At 39.7% G+C, this 1,262-nt stretch overlaps 1 protein-coding gene across 1 annotated transcript in view; it reads left to right on the top strand.

The window, feature by feature from the left end:
* Positions 1-221: 221 nt before the first annotated feature.
* LOC107705859 (sushi, nidogen and EGF-like domain-containing protein 1) overlaps positions 222-1,262 on the top strand; it is a gene marked incomplete at both ends in the record, with an annotated part of 2,262 nt that continues 1,221 nt past the window's right edge. The window contains 2 exons of the mRNA XM_016509364.1: positions 222-351; positions 907-1,034. Of these exons, the coding sequence (XP_016364850.1) occupies positions 222-351; positions 907-1,034 (258 nt within the window). The remainder of the gene's footprint in view (positions 352-906; positions 1,035-1,262) is intronic.

The following is a 1,262-nucleotide window of genomic DNA, read 5'->3' on the forward strand; positions in this document are numbered from 1 at the left end:
GAGGTGTTGCAGAAACAGAACAACCTTGGCAGGTCAGTGAAGTACAACTTCGTGTACATAGTTCAAATTATCAAAATGAATACAAGCATACAGTTTATAAGGAATTGCTCATGAATGCAAAAGAACGGTTTCTCTCTCTCCCTTTTCATTCATTTTTTATTGTATTTTACTTTATTTGTTTAATTCCTAATGAATTACATCTTTTTTATTTACTCCTACAGGCTGGTTATAACACTGTGGACTCTGCCAGTTCTTTCACAATTCCAACAGCCAGTGTCCCTGAGCTGTCTTCAAGCAGTAATATCAATGTGACTGCTTGCTGGTCTTTTCATGTTGATGGCTCGCCAGAACGTAAGTCTACAACTTGTAATATTGTTTAGAAAAAGATTGTCGGGGTGAATTCACTAAAGTTTGGTGCCAGTTGTAGCATGCCATGCTTGAACACCAAAACTTGAATCTTATTTACAGTTGATCTTTACCTGGCACATTGTTTTTGAGTGCACTTTCGGCCTTTTAATAAGCCAATTTAGATGCTGGATGCATCAGTAAGTGAGTCATACTATGCATTCCCAGAAAAGTCTGGCAGATTGTAGTGGTCTGCTCTACTCCCCGCAACCTTGCACTCAGAAGCAGCCTGTGAGCTGGCCGACTGCCCTGGGCAAATTCTGATCAGCGCTAATTTTGTGGGCATGAGGCTCTAGCTCCCTTATCTGTTTTACATCATTTATGCAGTGAATCGGGTCCCAAAAACCTGTGGCTCACTTCAAAATAAACATCACTACTAGAGAGCACAATTCAATCTTAGTGAATTCCCCTTTCAAAGTTTTAAGCAGGGTAGTGTTTGCGAGCTTATGTTTCTGGGGGAAAAAAAACTAAAGGATTCCTTGTCACTTACATTTGTCCTAGTGCCAGCTAATTTCCTACCTTTTGGAAATGGAGAAAGAGTATCACCCCGTTTGGATAATGGAAGCTCTGAAGCCATTACATTGCAGCAGCCTTTCAAGTTTTTTGGACGCACACACAACCAGACCTTTGTAAGCATTTCAGTTGTCGTTGTCCTTATTTAGATGATCAGTTGTTTTGTCTGCTTGCATTGGAAATGACAAGTCTCTTCACATGAGTAAAACTAGTAGCTCTACTTTTTTCAGACGTTGCTACCTTGATGTACGAGTGTTTTAAATGTGAAATTCAGAGGACTTTTGATTCGTAGAATTAACCAGTAGGAATTATGACAAATTCTGCCTCTTCATTCTGTCACCATA

Source organism: Sinocyclocheilus rhinocerous, unplaced genomic scaffold, assembly GCF_001515625.1.
Source record: "Sinocyclocheilus rhinocerous isolate Xijiao unplaced genomic scaffold, SAMN03320098_v1.1 scaffold22808, whole genome shotgun sequence".
Taxonomy (NCBI): domain Eukaryota; kingdom Metazoa; phylum Chordata; class Actinopteri; order Cypriniformes; family Cyprinidae; genus Sinocyclocheilus; species Sinocyclocheilus rhinocerous.